Source organism: Ylistrum balloti, unplaced genomic scaffold (genome assembly GCF_031769215.1).
Source record: "Ylistrum balloti isolate Yb309-2 unplaced genomic scaffold, AGI_CSIRO_Ybal_v1 Utg369648, whole genome shotgun sequence".
Classification (NCBI taxonomy): domain Eukaryota; kingdom Metazoa; phylum Mollusca; class Bivalvia; order Pectinida; family Pectinidae; genus Ylistrum; species Ylistrum balloti.
The window spans coordinates 359,912-378,361 of record NW_026781905.1 but is presented as its reverse complement, the minus strand read 5'-3'; the positions used below and the strand labels follow the sequence as shown (position 1 = coordinate 378,361).

At 36.0% G+C, this 18,450-nt stretch overlaps 1 protein-coding gene across 1 annotated transcript; it reads right to left on the bottom strand.

Moving 5' to 3' along the window:
• Positions 1–7,175: 7,175 nt before the first annotated feature.
• Positions 7,176–18,378, bottom strand: LOC132555968 (uncharacterized). The gene is made up of 7 exons (XM_060220358.1): positions 18,303–18,378; positions 16,707–16,764; positions 15,983–16,191; positions 13,581–14,026; positions 13,026–13,154; positions 12,587–12,709; positions 7,176–8,452 (listed from the first exon to the last, which is right to left on the bottom strand). Exons 2-7 carry the CDS (start codon positions 16,728–16,730, stop codon positions 7,374–7,376), a joined length of 2,010 nt encoding a protein of 669 aa, XP_060076341.1. The 5' UTR covers positions 16,731–16,764; positions 18,303–18,378; the 3' UTR covers positions 7,176–7,373.
• Positions 18,379–18,450: the final 72 nt, after the last annotated feature.

Genomic DNA, 18,450 nt, shown 5'->3' with positions numbered 1-18,450 from the left:
CACACACGCGCTTATTGGTTAGTGTTGAATTGGCTTGAAGACATCTGACCTTTGTGTCCTAGAAAGTGGGTCAGGGTCATCCATATGATTAAAATTGGCAGTACTGTATCTCAGCCTGCTACTGGCTTTATTTCTTGATACTTTGCCTCTTCGTTTATGGAAGAAAGTTCTTTAAATATTTTAACACATTTGACTTATGACCTTGAGAGTGGGTCAAAATCGTTCACTTGAACAAACTTGGTAACCCTTGATTGTGCACCAAACTCCTAAAATCCATAAGGTACATTGTATTTAAGGAAGAAAAAATCATCTATGATCAGAAAAACACTTTGTTCAGCTAAAATTATGCAAAAATAAATAATGAAAAAACAAACAAAACATCCAAAATAATGTTTTATTATCTTATACCAAAAGCATATTAAATACAAATGTATATAGGATTTCATAATAGAATACAATAATAATGACTCATGTAAAAAGAAATCACACATACCACTGACACACAAAGTGTTCCAAACATTAGTGTAATGGTCTGACTTGTATATCTACACAAGTCTAGTGAGTCTTACTCCTTATCATTCTCAGTGAAAGATTCCACCACGAAGAAACATGAAAACAGCATCCTGTAACTGTACAGTGCAGATGTGAAATAAGAGATCGGAATTAAATTACTAGAAGACTGGTTGTCTAATGATGCCTCCCAACCTTTCTGGTGCAGTTATGTTATTGTCTTCAATATATCTATCTATATAACCCTCTGTGAACAGTGACAGTGTTAAACAGTGCCATGACATTTAATCTGTATGTTTGCAGTAAGACAGATGTGGATGGTAACTCACTATATCATTGGTCACTCAGTGTCAGACACATCAACATCTAATGCTTATTGATATCAAGTGTGTAATGTGTTATACTTTGAAATAAAACTTCCAACAGACGGTTGTAAATGATATTAAACAATCAGTTCTTCAGATAACTGACTTCCTGTACAATGAATTAACACCTATCCTGCTAGATACAATTTGAGAAGGAAATGGCTGCTGTTCATACAAGCCAAGTGATACAAATTCAGAATGTTTTGACTTACTTGTAACACCTATCAGGTAAGCCAATTGGAAATTTCACTGACAGTTAGGGCTAAAGACTGATGAAAAGACTTCAAATTAGAAACCATTAATTAGGACCATGATTCAGAAAGCTTAGCTAAAATGAGTATTTCAAAATGAAAATAGATCATGTGTTGAAAACATGATATCTGTTCTCAGAAAGTCCTTTTGTAACCATGCCATTAGGAGGCATACACAGATTTATTAAACAAGGTACTTGTTGACAGTCAGATGAGTTCCTAACAGATTACATTAAAACAAAAGGATCTGTCATTAGGGAAAAATATTCTAATGAAACTGATGGAAGGAATCCTATAGACACATAAAGAGCTACAACTGTGATGGAAGGAGTCCTATAGACACATAAAGAGCTACAACTGTGATGGAAGGTGTACAGTACAGACACATAAAGAGCTACAACTGTGATGGAAGGAGTCCTATAGACACATAAAGAGCTACAACTGTGATGGAAGGTGTACAGTACAGACACATAAAGAGCTACAACTGTGATGGAAGGAGTCCTATAGACACATAAAGAGCTACAACTGTGATGGAAGGTGTACAGTACAGACACATAAAGAGCTACAACTGTGATGGAAGGTGTACAGTACAGACACATAAAGAGCTACAACTGTGATGGAAGGTGTACAGTACAGACACATAAAGAGCTACAACTGTGATGGAAGGAGTCCTATAGACACATAAAGAGCTACAACTGTGATGGAAGGTGTACAGTACAGACACATAAAGAGCTACAACTGTGATGGAAGGAGTCCTATAGACACATAAAGAGCTACAACTGTGATGGATGGAGTCCTATAGACACATAAAGAGCTACAACTGTGATGGAAGGTGTACAGTACAGACACATAAAGAGCTACAACTGTGATGGAAGGAGTCCTATAGACACATAAAGAGCTACAACTGTGATGGAAGGTGTACAGTACAGACACATAAAGAGCTACAACTGTGATGGAAGGAGTCCTATAGACACATAAAGAGCTACAACTGTGATGGAAGGTGTACAGTACAGACACATAAAGAGCTACAACTGTGATGGAAGGAGTCCTATAGACACATAAAGAGCTACAACTGTGATGGAAGGAGTCCTATAGACACATAAAGAGCTACAACTGTGATGGAAGGAGTCCTATAGACACATAAAGAGCTACTACTGTGATGGAAGGAGTCCTATAGACACATAAAGAGCTACAACTGTGATGGAAGGAGTCCTATAGACACATAAAGAGCTACAACTGTGATGGAAGGAGTCCTATAGACACATAAAGAGCTACAACTGTGATGGAAGGTGTACAGTACAGACACATAAAGAGCTACAACTGTGATGGAAGGAGTCCTATAGACACATAAAGAGCTACAACTGTGATGGAAGGTGTACAGTACAGACACATAAAGAGCTACAACTGTGATGGAAGGAGTCCTATAGACACATAAAGAGCTACTACTGTGATGGAAGGTGTACAGTACAGACACATAAAGAGCTACAACTGTGATGGAAGGAGTCCTATAGACACATAAAGAGCTACAACTGTGATGGAAGGAGTCCTATAGACACATAAAGAGCTACAACTGTGATGGAAGGTGTACAGTACAGACACATAAAGAGCTACAACTGTGATGGAAGGAGTCCTATAGACACATAAAGAGCTACTACTGTGATGGAAGGTGTACAGTACAGACACATAAAGAGCTACAACTGTGATGGAAGGTGTACAGTACAGACACATAAAGAGCTACTACTGTGATGGAAGGTGTACAGTACAGTTACATGAAGAGTTACTACTGTGATGGAAGGTGTACAGTTACATGAAAATTTGTTTTACAGTGTTGAGATAAATGGTGTACCTCACTTAATGCTGCAGTTGTTGAGCGACTTGTAGGTAATTCTAATGATAATTTTGCACATAAACAACCAATGGGACAAAAGAGTATCATACAGTGATATATCCTAATGAGATTGATCTTCACAAAGGTCAAAAATCCATGAGAATGTACATATATCCATGTAAGAAAAATAGAAAATTTAATAATACAAAAATTCTTACAAAATCGGAGCAAAATTTAAGTGAAAACCTTATTGCTGTATGAAACACTAACAAAGTTTTAACCAATTGTTATTCCTGAAATTCCAGTCTCAATAATATTTCAGTCAGAGCCAGTATCTTTCAGTATGCCTCCATTCGTCCCTGTCAAACATGAGGAAAAGTATGGTTTAAGACATACGATGATACTGAAAGTGTAATCAACTGACAGAAAAAACCATTGATTTCCTTTTAAATGAAGGAGACAATTTGAGAAGTGATTGGTTGTGAATCGCCACTGAGCTTTCAATATTTAGAAAACCAAAATACACACACCTGATACAGCAGACCTTTGTAAATACAACACAACATTACATGATTTCATGAATTATTTCATTGCAATACAACATTGATATTGTTGGACTTCCAAAAGTATACCGACAAGTTTTCTGAAAGTCACATTTCAAACAATAAAAGCACAAGATTGCATTAGTTATAGAAACACAAAACAAGCAATAGGTACAAGTATTCTATCAGTTTATCGACATTTTGATATTCAGTATTCCACGTCTTTATGGGGGAAACTAAGCAAGTGCCCAGCACATTGCAAAATATACATTTTTTACTGTTCTATCCATTGATAGATGTTGATTATAAAATGTGTCTAAAACTAGTTTAACTTACAGGAGTTTTAAATTAAAGGATATCCTGTTCTCACACAATGAGCATTACTGTTGTATTATCAGGTTTGTAAGTCAAATTAAACACCAGCTTTATCAGAAAAGTACCCTGTAGTTGAAACTCAGCTTGGGAAACACAGGCTGTTCAATATATTCTGGCCCTTTCTAGCTTGTATGGAAAAACAAGTTTGTATTTACACTGGTTTGTATGGAAGATAAACAACCAGAAAAAAATTAACAAATTTTAGCACATTTAGTAGTTTCATATCAGATTTAGCAAATTCTTCTTCATTCCACAAAGTCCTTGTCATGTAAAGTTTACAAAAAAAATCTGAAAAAAAAAGATGAGTTTAAACTTTTTCCCTTTGAGTTTGAACCAAGGTATATGTACTAATAATTTCAGCAGAATTAGAAAATACATGTATCCAAAAGTTGACATGACAGCTATTGGTGACATGTCAGATATGTTACATTTCCCGCATGTCAAAATGTCCTCCAAAATATATTGAATTACGAAATCATGTATATACAGCTTATGGAGTCAACAAGCACTTACCTGCAGGATGAAGTTCTTCAAAACCATTTTACACATCAACTAGAAAATTGTTTAAAAAACATGAAAACCCGTTTTCCATGCAAATAGGGTGTGATGGGGTTGACCTTAGCACCTAATCAACCTTACTTTGATTAAAATCCCTAATGTGCTACAGTGATGACATTGAATGGACAGTCATTGATAATATTACTTAGAAATCATTGGTTCAGAATAAGTAGTCACCATTGTAGTTGCCAGCTGTGATGGCATCCAGATTATTCCTGTTAATTGATACTAAAGATATAAGCCAAAAAAACCAAAAAAACGTCTTGGCCTTTGACTCCCCTAATAAGATATATCAACTCTAATATAAATTTATAATACTATAACAAAATCTTGTCAATAAACCTTTCAACACATTGAATAATCATGGATTTCAGGTGCTAAAATTGGATTTCAATTAATTAATACACAATTTTGTAAAGAAAAAAAATACCTTAGTATACTTGCTTGCTTAAAATCTACTACCATTTTCAAGAAAATGCATTTTTTTCTTTTGTTTTCTTGAGAAAAAATATGTATACTAACCTTATTTTAAGTGATGGATTATTATACAGATTTAACTGAATTGGGTTCAATGAATTTCAGAAAAAAACAAACTAATGAAACTAGAAAAATGAGATTCTTTTTGCATAACATCATAATCATACAAACTCTGACCGTTTTTTCCTGCCATGAATTTGTAATATCAAAAATTTCTTCAGACATTCAAAATAGTGATAGTGCTTTATACAGCCTTAATGAATAATATCAAGGAAGTATATCATATTGATGAAAACTAATGATCTGTTCTAATGTTAGACATTCGATTAATGACAACACATTCCTTTACAAATATGTCAAACAAACAAAACAGAAAAGTGCCAACGGAAAATCATCTGGAAACACTCCAATCATAATTCAATAAAGAAATTCATTGCCAGAACACGTCCATTCATCCAGAGGTATTCACTATAGCATGGATATAATACAATGTTTTCAAAATGTAAATGTGATGTTTGTGTTTCCTTACGTTTATACCACAAGTTGTTTTGTAGGGTTTTTTTTCTTTGATTGCAAATTGGAATGCATTATTTCATTGATTTGTTACTTTTAAATAAAACTTCACAGACTTTTTAATATTGCCAAGAAAGTAAATATAACAATTCTCTTCCTAGTGATTACATCCTGGTCCTATTTTGGATTATGTGAAACTATGACTTTATACCAATTGTGACATCAAGAATGATAAAACAATGGAATAAAAGTTCTCATTACATAACCTATTGAAGATTTGATTTTTCACCTTCACCACAGGAACGACCTGTGTGAAGCTTACTAGCACTGACGTGTGTAGTGTACAAGATGAAAAGGAATCAAAAATATTTCTTGACTGTACAATAATCCTATGTACACTAAGGTAGATAATAGTGTGGTGATATGGTAATGAAAAATAAACAAGATTGTAACAATGTACTGTAGTCAATTCTGATACATTTTGTTTAACACTTGGACATAGACATGTTAAAGTCTTTGCCCCCCTCCTGTCCTGTCCCAGTTCAGGACTTCTATTGGTTGTGTTATAAGACTTTCTATTCTATTGACTTTACCAACCTAAGAAAATGTTCTGAAATATATAACAATGTCACATACTTGCTAACCACAGTTTCCAATTTCCCAATGTAGAGAAAAGACATGAATCAAGCCCAGATGACATCATGATTGACATAAATAAAAACTTACATATTTACAAGTAACTTTGCTTAGGAGATAAAAAGGGTTATTTATTCATTTTTTTTCTCGTTTAAATTTGTTTGGACTTGCTTTCTGAACTCTAAATGTGAAATAGAAGTTGATACAATAGCATTTAGATGTGCATTACATGACACAAATTCCATGCTCTTTTTTTTCAGTATTGAAAACAGATACTTTTGAGGAATAGAATGGGAGTTTGTTAGTATGTTAGAGAAATTCATTGAAGTGAAAAATGTATCAAATAAATCAATATTCCACTGTAATCATTTCTAGAGAATTTACAACATGAACTGTGTTACCAGGTGAAATATAATGTAACACTGTCATCACTCACCAACAAGCCCCAGAGCTTTACAGCTAAACTGACTCGGAGTTAGAGAGTGGGCTTACTACAAGACAATGACATAATTTGTGTTAGCATTTCTACATGACTGAATTACATAAGGATGGACTTATTATCCAACATGGGACTACTGTTAGATAATTAGCAAATGTATTTCAATGATTTGATTGATGTAATTCTATTCTCTACCTTCATAAGCCTTGTTTGTCAATCTCATTGAAATCTGTTATATGCAGTGCTCCAGATAGCCTGCGTGAATGCGTTTTCACGCACAATATTTCTAATTTCACGCTAGGAAAAAAATCAGATTTGCGTCATTAACCCGTGCGAAATCCGGACTCTGCGTCAATGTCCGGCTCCAATATTACGTAGTTAGAAAACTCAATAATCTAAGTCAAACAGACACTTATCAAGTAAACGAAACTCGTAACAAGCGCTTTCTTGATCGTGATTATAAACCAGTCGCATAGCAAATATGGCGCTGTCAAAAATGTTTACAAATTCAGTGTTACCCTAATATGGAAAAACCCATACACTTGATGAAGGCAGGGGTGAAAAAACCCCTCAATTCATAAAGGTAGGAGTGAAAACCCCACATGTCAAAAAGTTATCTGGAGCACTGATATGCATATGACATAAGATTAAAAACATTATATCTCACTTGCTACTGCCACTTCTGAGAGGGTCTTGAAACATTTAAGACACTTTCACAATTTTACGTCACTGTGAAAATTTTGTGAGGCTTGTTTAATTCAACATTCAAGTTATCTGGTCTAATCAGCTTAGCTTTGGACAGGACCAGCGTGCTGTCTTATCATCAGACCAAAGGATTGTGTCCAGCAGTGATTTCCTGTTCTTGGACCTCACAAGGTATTATGACGTAACTAGTCTTTCTGATTCCTCTGTTGTGTACTCTCTGGATTTCCTTTTTCTCCCTCTACGACTCACTTTGATACCAGTGAAATCAAAACTGATTTTGCATGGGCTTTGGGTGATTTGTTCATTGTCTTGTCTAACACTGGTCCCGTTTGTCAAATCCTCCCCGTCTCCCTCAGAGATCTTCTGTTCCTCATGAAGAGTGGACGTGTCCTCTTCCTGTGACCCTGGATCAGTCTTGCCTTCAATGTTTCCTGATTTTTCTGGTTCTATGTCTTTTGCAATGTCTGTACTATTGCCTTCCTCATAATCATTAGAATAATCACAAACAGAATCATTGGACCCTGTCACACAATTCAGAGCTGTTTCTCCTTCCTCTGTCATTGCTTGTTCCATCTTAATGACATATTCTTCTGAAGGATCTGTTCTTGGGATTTCCCTTGGTTTGCGTTTACGTCCTCTGCGGACTTTCAGCTTAATGCCTGTGAATTTTGCCTCATCATTTGGGTCACCATCCCCTTGCACGTCAGTGGAAGGTTCTTTCATTACTGCGTACTTTGTCTTCTCGCTTTCTCCATTTGCGGCCTCTGCTGACTCACCAGATATAGCCGACTTTGACAGGTCCTCTGCAGACGTAATGATATAATCCATGGCCGTGTCGGTATTACTAGGCACTGCACTTTGTGAGGCAGATTTAGAGAGATCTTCTGGATAACTATTGGCTGATGTAGCAGACTCATTGATGTTGACTATGAAGTGAGTGCCGCTGTCCTCAGTGGCAGACTCCTCTGCTAAAACAGTATTTGCAGACATATTTGTGATGTCTGTGTTGAGTACAGAGGACATCTGCTGTGGAGGAAACACCACACTCAGTTGTCCAGGTTCATTTTCAGTCTGACTGATACCAGCTCTTTTATATGTAGATGGAGATCGATACTCAGATGGAGAACCTGATCCTTCTCCCCAAACTGATTCTGTCTTTGGAGCTGTAATATCCAGTAACTGCTCAAAACACTCAGACTTCCTTTTCAGTAGCGCTTTTTTTGCTTCAAATTCTCGTACCTTTCTCTGTAACTCTGTAGCAAAAAAAAATGTCATGTTACAACACTTGATACAATTTCATTAAATAATAATAAAACAAGAGACCCATGGGCCTTAACGGTCATCTGACAAAAAGCAAGCCAAACTCGAACAAAATTGAGTCTGCCGCTAAAACAGTGGGCTTTATTCATTTGAATAAACTTGGTAGCCCTTCCCCAACATCAGCACTCTGAGCCTTTTGGTTACTGAGAAGAAGTCGTTTACAGATTTTAACATATTTGAACCCTGTGATCTTGAAAGTGTGTCAAGGTCATTCACTTGAACACATTTGCTAGCCCTTCCTCAAAGCATCCTACAGGCCCAATATCAGCACTCTAATCATTTTGGTTATTGAGAAGTCAATTGCGTATTTTAACATATTTAACCCTTGTGACCTTGAAAGTGGGTCAAGGTCATTCATTTGAACAAATTTGGTAGCATGTCATCCCAGCATCCTACAGGTCCATTATCAGCACTCTTGGACTTTTGCTTATTGAAGAGAAGTTGTTTGTATATTTCAACATATTTGACCCCTGTGACCTAGAAAGTGGGTCAAGGTCATTCATTTGAACAAACTTGGTAGCATGTCATCCATGCATCCTACAGGTCCATTATCAGCACTCTTTGACTTTTGCTTATTGAGAAGAAGTCGTTTGTATATTTTGATATATGTGACCCCTGTGACCTTGAAAGTGGGTCAAGGTCATTTATTTGAACAAACTTGGTAGCCCTTCATCCCAGCATGCTACAGACCCAATATCAGCATTCTGAGCCTTTTGGTTGTTGAGAAGAAGTTGTTTGTATATTTTAACATATTTGACCCCTGTGACCTTGAAAATGGGTCAAGGTCATTCATTTGAACAATCTTGGTAGCCTTTCCTCCAAGCATCCTACAGGCCCAATATCAGCACTCATGGACTTTTGCTTATTGAGAAGAAGTCGTTTGTATATTTTAACATATTTGACCCCTGTGACCTTGAAAGTGGGTCAAGGTCATTAATTTGAACAAACTTTGTAGGGCTCTATGCCAGGATGCTATGGGCCAAGTATTAGCCCCCTAGGCCTTCCAGTATTTGAGAAGAAGTTTTTTGAATGAAAAGTTTATGGATGACACACAGCGGATGGCGCACGACGACGGCCGAAGCACGACGGCTATAGGTCATCTCGACCCTTCAGGTCAGATGACCTAAAAAGAGAGGCCCATGAGGCTTAACAGTCATCAGACTATGGAGACACACATACATAAAACAGCAGTAGAAGTAGTAGGAACAGTTACTAAATGATTAAAATAGTTTGGAACACTTTAGCTGTAAGGGCTAAAAACACTCCTCAATCATGTTTCTCAACATTCACAAAAATTTCAGCTCAAATGCACCACGGGAACATAAGAAAGATAGCAGCCATATTGGATTTTGGACTGATCTGAAAAACAACAACATTTGGTAAATACTATCTTTAGATGATTTTAGACAAATTTCAGCTGAATAAAAATGGCTGCTATGCATGTTTGCCATATTGAACTTTCCAGAAGGCCTTCCTTACAACCCAAGCCAATTTTCACCTCAATGGCATCAGTGGAACTCAAGTAGATTATGGTGGTCATGGCTGGATTTTAAGTGAATTTTGAACTGACCCAAAAAAGGAACACTTGGTCTTTAGTACATGTACCATTTTAGGATCATTTAAGTTTCAGCTTAATCCCACAGGTGGACCTTGAGCAGAAGTTTTTCAAAATATGAAAAGTTTATATACAGCACATAATGTGCTGTGCATTCGTGAAAGATACTATAATATTTGACACAGTTGGGAAATATTTTTCGTTATTACTGAAGACACTATTAAATGTCCTCTATCTCATCACATTGACATCTATCCTGATAATTTCATGCAGTTGGATTTCAACAGAATAAAAAACAAAATATAGCCAAAAACATAATTTTTTCATATGATCTATAGTAAACTTCACTCCCTTCCAGGGGGGAAACGAGATGCCTCAGGTTTATCAATTTCAGATGTGATAAAGCACTTGAAGACTTTCCCACTTCAAGAGACCAAAAGATTCTGATATTTTGGGTCTGAAGAAGAAGATTGTTGAAATTTCAGCTAATTTGACCAGGTTTGACCCTGCCCTTCAAGGCCAAGAGGGGCGGGGACCATATAATTTACAACTTAGATTCATTTAATGCCACTGAAGCTTTTAGCGAAATTTCACTAAAATCAATTCAGTGGATTTGATTGAGGTATGGAGAAAATGTTAAAAAGTTTACAGACACCATATAGTGCACAACAACAGATAGATTGTGATAGTAATAAGTGATCCTGACCATTCAGGCTATATGACCAAAAATGGACCATATTTCATATATAAACATTTAGTCCTTAATTGTATTGAATATGTAGTACCAACAGAAGCCAGCATATATCTCAAAGATACATCAGTATTTCATGAGAGACTGAAGTAATAACATATAATTGTAATTCAAAGATATCCCTCAAGTCTTTCTGACAACTTCTAAAATGTAATATGCGTTATTTCAGTCAAAGAAAAACCTAGTACATACTTGTATTGAAAATTTAAAACAGATCTCTCCACTACTGTTCAAGGAGTAACTATTTTTGGAGATAATCCCTTCACTTGTGTTTGTGGTGGTCACTATTTTTGGAGATAATCTCTCCACTACTGTTTGTGATGGTCACTATTTTTGGAGATAATCTCTCCACTAGTGTTTGTGATGGTCACTATTTTTGTAGATAATCTCTCCACTACTGTTTGTGATGGTCACTATTTTTGTAGATAATCTCTCCACTACTGTTTGTGATGGTCACTATTTTTGGATATAATCTCTTCACTAGTGTTTGTGATAGTCACTATTTTTGTAGATAATCTCTCCACTACTGTTTGTGATGGTCACTATTTTTGGAGATAATCTCTCCACTAGCGTTTGTGATGGTCACTATTTTTGGAGATAATCTCTCCACTACTGTTTGTGATGGTCACTATTTTTGTAGATAATCTCTTCACTAGTGTTTGTGATGGTCACTATTTTTGGAGATAATCTCTCCACTACTGTTTGTGATGGTCACTATTTTTGTAGATAATCTCTTCACTAGTGTTTGTGATGGTCACTATTTTTGGATATAATCTCTCCACTACTGTTTGTGATGGTCACTATTTTTGGATATAATCTCTTCACTACTGTTTGTGATGGTCACTATTTTTGGATATAATCTCTTCACTAGTGTTTGTGATGGTCACTATTTTTGGATATAATCTCTCCACTACTGTTTGTGATGGTCACTATTTTTGGAGATAATCTCTTCACTACTGTTTGTGATGGTCACTATTTTTGGAGATAATCTCTCCACTACTGTTTGTGATGGTCACTATTTTTGGAGATAATCTCTTCACTACTGTTTGTGAGTGGATATAATCTCTTCACTAGTGATGGTCACTATTTTTGTAGATAATCTCTTCACTAGTGTTTGTGATGGTCACTATTTTTGGATATAATCTCTTCACTACTGTTTGTGATGGTCACTATTTTTGGATATAATCTCTTCACTAGTGTTTGTGATGGTCACTATTTTTGGATATAATCTCTTCACTAGTGTTTGTGATGGTCACTATTTTTGGATATAATCTCTCCACTACTGTTTGTGATGGTCACTATTTTTGGATATAATCTCTTCACTACTGTTTGTGATGGTCACTATTTTTGGATATAATCTCTTCACTAGTGTTTGTGATGGTCACTATTTTTGTAGATAATCTCTTCACTAGTGTTTGTGATGGTCACTATTTTTGGATATAATCTCTTCACTACTGTTTGTGATGGTCACTATTTTTGGATATAATCTCTTCACTAGTGTTTGTGATGGTCACTATTTTTGGATATAATCTCTTCACTACTGTTTGTGATGGTCACTGTTTTAGTAGATAATATCTCCACTACTGTTTGTGATGGTCACTATTTTAGTAGATAATCTCTCCACTTGTGTTTGTGATGGTCACTATTTTAGTAGATAATCTCTCCACTTGTGTTTGTGATGGTCACTATTTTTTGGAGATAATCAAAGTTAGTCTATATGAAAGAACTTATCAACAAAACTTTATTGAATATCTGAAATACCTTCCATCTCCCGATCAAGTTTCTGTCTTTGACGTTCCATATCTGTTTGATGTGCCTCCAGTTTATACTTCAGTTTCTGCATTAAACCTAATTGTTTTACAATCACCGAGATTTTCCGAGAGTCTGTCAAAATAATGATCATTTATACATAGTAATCCTCGCCAAATCAATAAAATCTTTGTTACTATCAATACTTTATCTTTTGGGAAGAATTTGCAGGTGTTGATCACTACTGCATACTTGTTACTTAAAAGCAGTAATTCTCTGGGATCAATCTTTTGGAAAATAAACACGTCAACTTTATATCGTATAACCATTGTTTGGTGTATTGGACGCAAATAACTTAAAGACACAAGAAAAAAAAAAATAATAAAACTTAAGTTAGAAAGTCATTTTTAACATCAATGGAAAACCAAAAGTAAGAATGGCGGCCATTTACCTGCTAAAGGCACCTGCCGTTTGATCATTCCATTTTTCAGCACGTCCAGTGATGCCTTTATTTCTCTGAAGAATTCATCAACAAGACCAAGCTCTACAATCCCCTTCCAGAGCAGACGGTCTTCACAATCTGTGACAATATTATCAATTGTAGTTCAAATGTACCTGGTTTTAGGTAAGAAATTCCAAAGTTGTATACAAAGTGTAGTTTAGGTACTGTAGGCAGTATCCCCACGCCTGTTTAGTTAAGTACAACCATGCTATTTTATCATTATGTACTTAGTTCAATCCTTGGCTAAGACTTTTTGGCCTAGGCACTAAATATTTATAAAATCTGGCACAATATTCCACGACATAGCAATACCACATTAAGTATTTAATAAGAAAGAGTGGAATATTATTACAACATGTCTTCATCAATTGAACATTACTTCTGTTTCAATAACTATGGGGCTCTATAATTCCAGAATTTTCAACCAGACTACATTCAACATCAAGCATAAAGAGGTAGAGAGTAAAAGCAGTGCATTTCTAAATCATTCTAATTGCAGCCTACCTTCCTCTGTGATGTCCTCTGTTCCCTCATCTGGAGGTACCATGGGAATGGCTGGAGTTATGTGTGTGGGGTAAATGTGTGGTACCATAGTCTTTGCTATCCTTGATGAGGGACTGGACTGTGCATATGCATTGGCCTTGCTGACTGACAAATTCTGGGCCTGGAGCATCTGTAGCTGTAGTTGATTGACATCTGGTTTCACATCTTCCTCCATTTCACCGTTTGACCACTGGTCATCTGTTCGGACTTTTTCTATCTTCATTATGTTATTCCCTGATAATGTGGTGAACATACCCAGTGGACGTGGAAGACCAGGCTTGGAGTCAGGTGGCAATAGGGTATCTGCTGCTGGTCCCGACCTGGCCCCAGGTGCCCTTGCAATACAACGCCCTGTACACATGCTTTCATGGTTACTGAACTTCAGGATACCAGAATCAATGTACTTCCTGTCAAACAGAATCAATGTACTTTCTGTCAAACAGAAGCAATGTACTTCCTGTCAAACAGAATCAATGTATTTCCTGTCAAACAGAAGCAATGTTTCCTGTCAAAGAGAATCAATGTTTCCTGTCAAACAGAAGCAATGTATTTCCTGTTAGAGAGAATCAATGCACTTCCTGTCAAACAGAATCAATGTACTTCCTGTCAAACAGAAGCAATGTTTCCTGTCAAAGAGAATCAATGTACTTCCTGTCAAACAGAAGCAATGTATTTCCTGTTAGAGAGAATCAATGTGCTTCCTGTCAAACAGAAGCAATGTATTTCCTGTTAGAGAGAATCAATGTACTTTCTGTCAAACAGAAGCAATGTACTTCCTGTCAAACAGAATCAATGTATTTCCTGTCAAAGAGAATCAATGTTTCCTGTCAAACAGAAGCAATGTATTTCCTGTTAGAGAGAATCAATGCACTTCCTGTCAAACAGAATCAATGTACTTCCTGTCAAACAGAAGCAATGTTTCCTGTCAAAGAGAATCAATGTACTTCCTGTCAAACAGAAGCAATGTATTTCCTGTTAGAGAGAATCAATGTGCTTCCTGTCAAACAGAAGCAATGTATTTCCTGTTAGAGAGAATCAATGTACTTTCTGTCAAACAGAATCAATGTACTTGCTGTCAAACAGAATCAATGTATTTCCTGTCAAGTTAACAAAAAAGATAAGTTCTGATTCAATATATTTCCAAGAATGGTAAACAAATTTTCCTCGGAAATTAGAACCTTATACTTTATTACAACACCTGAAGAAAAAAAAAATAGAATAATTCCTATCTGGTAAATATGTAGTGATGTTCTGATCAACAGAGTTGTCAAATACCATGAATTGTCAAATAACACGAATTGTCACCTTTATGAAGAAATTGTATCATCTGAGTAACGGGAGTAACAATTCTTATTTCAAATGACGTGATCAACATGAAGCATCACAGCATGATGAAGAAGTATGCACAGGTAAACACACTACCATATACATCATACAGAAACATCATGATTACTTGATCAGCAAAATAATCAATTGATTCATTTTATTTCCATTGTAACAAAATAGGGTTTAGCGTAACACATCTGGATTTTCATATGGGATTGGTTGAAATAAGTTAGCTTAAACAATAGTTCGTTTAATGTTCAATAGTATATCAATAAGGCACATGTAGGTAGTACACAGGGGTGTGGATAATTACTTGCATATATACACTTAGGTTGGTGTAGTCTTGGCCCCAAGAATCGAGAATCGTATCAGTGGGTGTACAGCTTTGGCCAGTTAATTGATTAGAGACTATCCCCACTTCCTTGATAATTAAACTTATGTAATTCACCGCTCGGACAGTGGCCACCTAGTGGTGGAGTAATTATAAGGGTATATTTCAAGTAACAAATTAGCAGGGGGAATCTCAACCTTGGACCTCGAGTACAGGTGGCTATACTTCAGCAATTGTATCATCTAGTAACAAATGAAGTCCATATAAGGGGATAGCGGGACAGAATCGGTCAAGAGGAGATAAATAGAAGCTAGATTCTGGGGATAGGGAGAGAAGGGGTTTGGACACCTGACTGCACGGTCAGAGACAGCCTTGGGTGAGCCCACCAGATGGACAGTTCTGATACAAGACACAATGTGAAGTACTAGTATATGAACTCTGTATGTGGATAAGATGTTGCTATTGTACATGTAACATTATTATTATTCAACATGTAATAAACATGGCTATTACAAACAAGTACGTGTGTTTACGCCTACTGTGTTACACCATCTCTTCTAGTAACTAACTCAATCACTAGACAGTAGACAGGACCAAGAAATGTGCCAAGATGACATTGATAGATAATTTTGGATGATTAATATGAGTTGATAATGTAAGTTATTTCTCAGCATGAAACATAGAGAGTCCAGGACTATTTCCTTACCTTAACTGGAATCCATTGAGTCGCACAGCATTTTTCCAATCCTTTAATCTTGCCTTTTCTCCCATCACTGAGAATCGTTTTGGGGTGACAAACATGCCGTTGATCTCGATACATTCGCGGTGTATACCTGGACAGAAAAACTTGTCTCTGTGAAGACTTCCAACCAGGTTTCCACATGTCACCGTCAGTATATTATCATCAGGAAGTGGCTACAACAGAACACTTAGTCAACAACTTTTGTTGAAACTATAACTTACATATAACATTCATAAACAGTCTGAGTTTATCAAGCTGAAAGATTCATTATCTGTCTGTAAACAATTCTTGTGACAAGTTTCAAGAAGTGTTTACTTCATATACCACCAACATTCTTCATAGCATTTATGAGTTCCAGGAGTGATTTTTTAAAGGACATACAATGAATGAAGACAAAGGACAAACCACAGATGACATACTTTCAACAGATTTTAAAGCTGAGCACATCTGAATACTTCATGCGGTGAAAAATGCTGCATGTGTATTTATTTGGTCTCATGTCAAATATGTATCAGGTACCTAATTTTAAGATTGTGTCGAACAATTATTACAAAGAGGTGTTCATTAACACATTAACGCATTTCACTACAAGCAACATTTGAATTTTTGTGAGAGAGAGATGATGGTATTATGATATGGAAGCCGTTTGTTTTACCATACAATAAATGTTTCCAGGTCAATACTATACCTTTAACACCTCCCTCATCCTCATTGAAATGTTTCAGCTATTCACTTTGTGACTTTGTCTGAAAATAGAGACATATTCTCACAATTACTGATATAAAGTTATGACAAGAAAGTGTTTTCCGAATTCTGTAAAAACTATAAATAGAAGTACAGAGAGTATAGGTCACCTAATTATAGTCTCAGCTATTTGGATTTTTTCTCTACCCAAGCGGAAATTGTCAGCCCTTGATTGTGATTTCATTACGCCTTGTTGTCGTAACAGCAAGTCAAGAATTTTACTCTTCCCAATTACTGAGAGGAAAACGGAAAATCTTACAAAGTCTTCAGTGCTCCAGATAGCCTGTGTGAATGCGTTTTCACGCACAATATTTCTAATTTCACGCTAGGAAAAAAATCAGATTTGCGTCATTAACCCGTGCGAAATCCGGACTCTGCGTCAATGTCCGGCTCCAATATTACGTAGTTAGAAAACTCAATAATCTAAGTCAAACAGACACTTATCAAGTAAACGAAACTCGTAACAAGCGCTTTCTTGATCGTGATTATAAACCAGTCGCATAGCAAATATGGCGCTGTCAAAAATGTTTACAAATTCAGTGTTACCCTAATATGGAAAAACCCATACACTTGTTGAAGGCAGGGGTGAAAAAACCCCTCAATTTATAAAGGTAGGAGTGAAAACCCCACATGTCAAAAAGTTATCTGGAGCACTGGTCTTAATTGTATTTATATATATTTTGAGGTGGAAACTATACTTCAAATTATTCATTTTCTGAAAACCCCACATGTCAAAAAGTTATCTGGAGCACTGGTCTTAATTGTATTTATATATATTTTGAGGTGGAAACTATACTTCAAATTATTCATTTTCTGTAAGTCAAAAGAGCTGAAATGAGTCCACTGACTGAAGACTTTAATCTCTAGACTAATCTCTTGAATGTAATAGTACAAATTCATTTCATTGAAATTTTAATTAATAAATTGTCAGAAAACTTCAAGGCAGGCTAAAATCAGTCTGGTTTACCCACATATTGTTGTAAGATCTAATTTCAAAATGCAGAATAAATGACTGAAGTTGATCAAATTAATACTTTTCACATAAATCTCACACTTGTTAAAGTAGCATACATCACACTTTTCCAACTTCATGTTAATTTTTTCAACAGTTTAAGTGAATTTGAAACTCATTAAAACAAACAAGAAATTTAATGTGTGATCTGTCATGTAAATAAATCAGAAAACGTCATCTGAATTTGATAAACAATGATTATAAACATGCTGCAATGAGCATCTCATTACTATGATTCAGTCATGCCGACCACCGACAGTTGTGTTTGTGTCTATACATTACATGCAGGCATGGCAGTGCCCGCAGCCAAACCGAATTTCAAACGTCAATGAATTACCAACGTTCTTGGTTTATTTGTTAACATTTGTCTTAGATGGCCCACAAAGACAACCGAACACACAACAACGTTTCCATAAGAAAAGAGGAACTGATGACGTAACGTCTACATTATCCATTCTACTTTCCACGAAGCTGCTAAACACAACGCAGCATGACCGACCCAAATACTTCCTGGTTGTTAACGTTTACCTTTCGTTTCTGAAGACGTTTTCTGCTCGTGTGCTTCAAGACATTATCTTACAATGTTTCTATGTACAAAACGTAACATTTAGTCCCTGTATTCAAGATGGACGTCCAAATTTATTCCATGAGTACGGCCTGCTTTGTGACGTCATGT

Excerpts from the sequence above, each read along its gene's own strand:
- LOC132555968 (XM_060220358.1), bottom strand. The coding sequence starts at position 16,730 with ATGAGGATGAGGGAGGTGTTAAAG. Across the intron at positions 16,192-16,706 it reads GGATGAGGGAGGTGTTAAAG|CCACTTCCTGATGATAATAT; the intron begins GTATAGTATTGA and ends GTTCTGTTGTAG. Across the intron at positions 12,710-13,025 it reads ACGGCAGGTGCCTTTAGCAG|ACTCTCGGAAAATCTCGGTG; the intron begins GTAAATGGCCGC and ends TTATTTTGACAG.